The sequence below is a fragment of the Ursus maritimus genome, unplaced genomic scaffold (genome assembly GCF_017311325.1).
Source record: "Ursus maritimus isolate PB19 unplaced genomic scaffold, ASM1731132v1 scaffold_26, whole genome shotgun sequence".
Taxonomy (NCBI): Eukaryota; Metazoa; Chordata; class Mammalia; order Carnivora; family Ursidae; genus Ursus; species Ursus maritimus.
In genome coordinates, this window is record NW_024425119.1 from 7,754,358 (window position 1) to 7,756,741 (window position 2,384).

General features: G+C 50.5%; 1 protein-coding gene across 1 annotated transcript in view; it reads left to right on the plus strand.

Annotated features, from left to right (window-relative positions):
• The first annotated feature begins 245 nt into the window (after positions 1-245).
• ATN1 (atrophin 1) overlaps positions 246-2,384 on the plus strand; it is a 9,392-nt gene continuing 7,253 nt past the window's right edge. Inside the window, exons 1-4 of the mRNA XM_040642116.1 lie at positions 246-884; positions 1,041-1,178; positions 1,354-1,467; positions 2,176-2,384. The exon at positions 2,176-2,384 is cut by the window's right edge and continues 1,854 nt beyond it. Of these exons, the coding sequence (XP_040498050.1) occupies positions 858-884; positions 1,041-1,178; positions 1,354-1,467; positions 2,176-2,384 (488 nt within the window). The 5' untranslated portion in view covers positions 246-857. The remainder of the gene's footprint in view (positions 885-1,040; positions 1,179-1,353; positions 1,468-2,175) is intronic.

Sequence of the window (2,384 nt, forward strand, 5' to 3'; positions counted from 1 at the left end):
CCACCTACTCTGACGTGAAAAGATTCTTTTCGTGTTTCATGGAACTGATCTAGGCCTTCTGAGAATTCTCCCCACCAGCTTCTGATGAGACTATAGCAAAGTCTAGAAGAACTAGCATGGGCTTTGAAGTCAGGGAGATGTGGGTCTGACCCTGGTGCTGTCCCTGGTTTCTGTGTATTCATCACACAAAGTTGGGCAAGTCACAGTCTCAATCTTTGAACCTCAGTTTCCCCACCTATATAATGGAAATAAGAATACAGACTTGCTCTGCAGGGTTGGTTGTAAGCATTAAAAGCAATTGTATGCAAGGGCTTAACATAAGACTGCACTCAATAAATTACTTCATACCTCAGTTACATTTCTTTATGCTCCCTGGTAAGGTTCTGTGGAACTCGTGGACACACAGGTGTCTCCTAGGTATTGTGAGGGGTAAATAATGTGAGCCCATCGGTACATCTGAATTTTCTGCCTTCTCCAGAGATGAAAGAGATGATGTTGCAAGCAGCGTCTCCTTCACTTGTAGATAGCCAGGGTAGCCCGTGGGGCAAGTCAGCAATGTCTTACAGAGCTTGCGCCTCCTGGCCCAAAGGCCTGGGGCTGGGCCACTTACTCAGCCTCTGGATAAGCACACTAGTATCCCCTTCAGATGCTCTTCCCCAGTTCGGAGACTCTGATGATCTTTTCTAACAGGCTTCACTGAAAACAGATCCTGCAAGTTCCAGCTGCCTGCACTGGAAACTTGGAGATCCTGCTTCCTGCTTCCCAGGCCACAGCTGTGGGGAACTTGGGGTGAAGCAGAGAAGTTTCTGTATTCAGCTGCCCAGGCAGAGGAGAATGGGGTCTCCACAGCCTGAAGAATGAAGACACGACAGAATAAAGATTCAGTGAGTAATAGCTAAGATGAGAGACATGAACGATGAGGGGCAGAGAAACTGGGGGTGAGGGCCTGGAGAGGAAGAACAGAAATAAGGCACACCATAAAGTTAGGTGCTATGTGGAAGAAACCCCTTACATTATCGGCTTGCTTCCTTCTCCCTCAGATGTCAATGAGGAGCGGACGGAAGAAAGAGGCCCCTGGGCCCCGGGAAGAACTGAGATCGAGGGGCCGGGCCTCCCCTGGAGGGGTCAGCACGTCCAGCAGTGATGGCAAAGCCGAGAAGTCTAGGCAGACAGCCAAGGTATTCTGTCCTCAGGTCCTCCCACAGGATGCCCAGGCACTGGGGCTGAGGGTGTGTGTGTGTGTGTGTGTGTGTGTGTGTGTGTGTGTGTTGTGGGGGAACTTCCTGTCTGGCAGAGGGTAATGGTGGAGGCTTGGCAGGTAGAAGACAGGAATTTTCTCTTTCTTTCTAACAGAAGGCCCGCATCGAGGAAGCCTCCACCCCAAAGGTCAGCAAGCAGGGTCGGAGTGAGGAGATCTCAGAGAGTGAAAGTGAGGAGACCAATGCACCAAAAAAGACCAAAACTGAGGTGGGAGACCCTAGCAGCTGTCCTGACCCATTTGCTGACCACTTTTACCCAAAAACTTCCTTTCACTCACGATTCCTACTTTAATCTCGCTTGGGATATGAGAGAAAAGTCATATCCTGGTGCTTATTAAAGGAGTCCTGTCTAGAATATGTCAGACAGATCTTTAGGGCTACAGCCAGACCACTAGATGACCAGGCAGGGCCAGAGGGGACTGGGAGTGTGGGGGATTCTAGCCTCTCCTTTTCCAGGTCCTGATTTTCATGAGGGCGCTGGGGAGGAGGTTAAAGGTGAGAGGTGTTAGTGGAAGGAACAGATAAATCATAAGGAAAATGCAGGAGTCTTTTTAAGAACCAAGGGTTTCTGGCATGTGTAGTTAATGGGGTAAATGGAGATGAGAGAAAGGTGGATATGAGCTGGTGGAAGACAGGGATTTGTGTTTAGCTGTGGATGGGGAAAAGGTGCTTGAGATGGACACTTCAGGAAGGAATGGAGTTTTTTAAGGAGGGAAACAAGACTGGCTTCTAGGGAACCGCTGAGAATGGGGTCAGGGGGAAGCCCCACATGGCAGGGAGGTGGGCTTGAGCAAGAGTATTCATCACATGGTACAGTGGTGTGCTGGGAGGGGGAAATGATTTTGTGCAAGCGAGGCCCCACATCTAGGGGAAACAAGGAAAAAGAAGAGAAAAACTGGTCCTCCTTTTTCTGCAGCAGGAGCTCCCTCGGCCACAGTCTCCCTCTGATCTGGATAGTTTAGATGGGCGGAGCCTCAATGATGATGGCAGCAGTGACCCTAGGGATATTGACCAGGATAACCGAAGCACGTCTCCCAGCATCTACAGCCCTGGAAGCGTGGAGAACGACTCCGACTCATCTTCTGGCTTGTCCCAGGGCCCAGCCCGCCCCTACCACCCACCTCC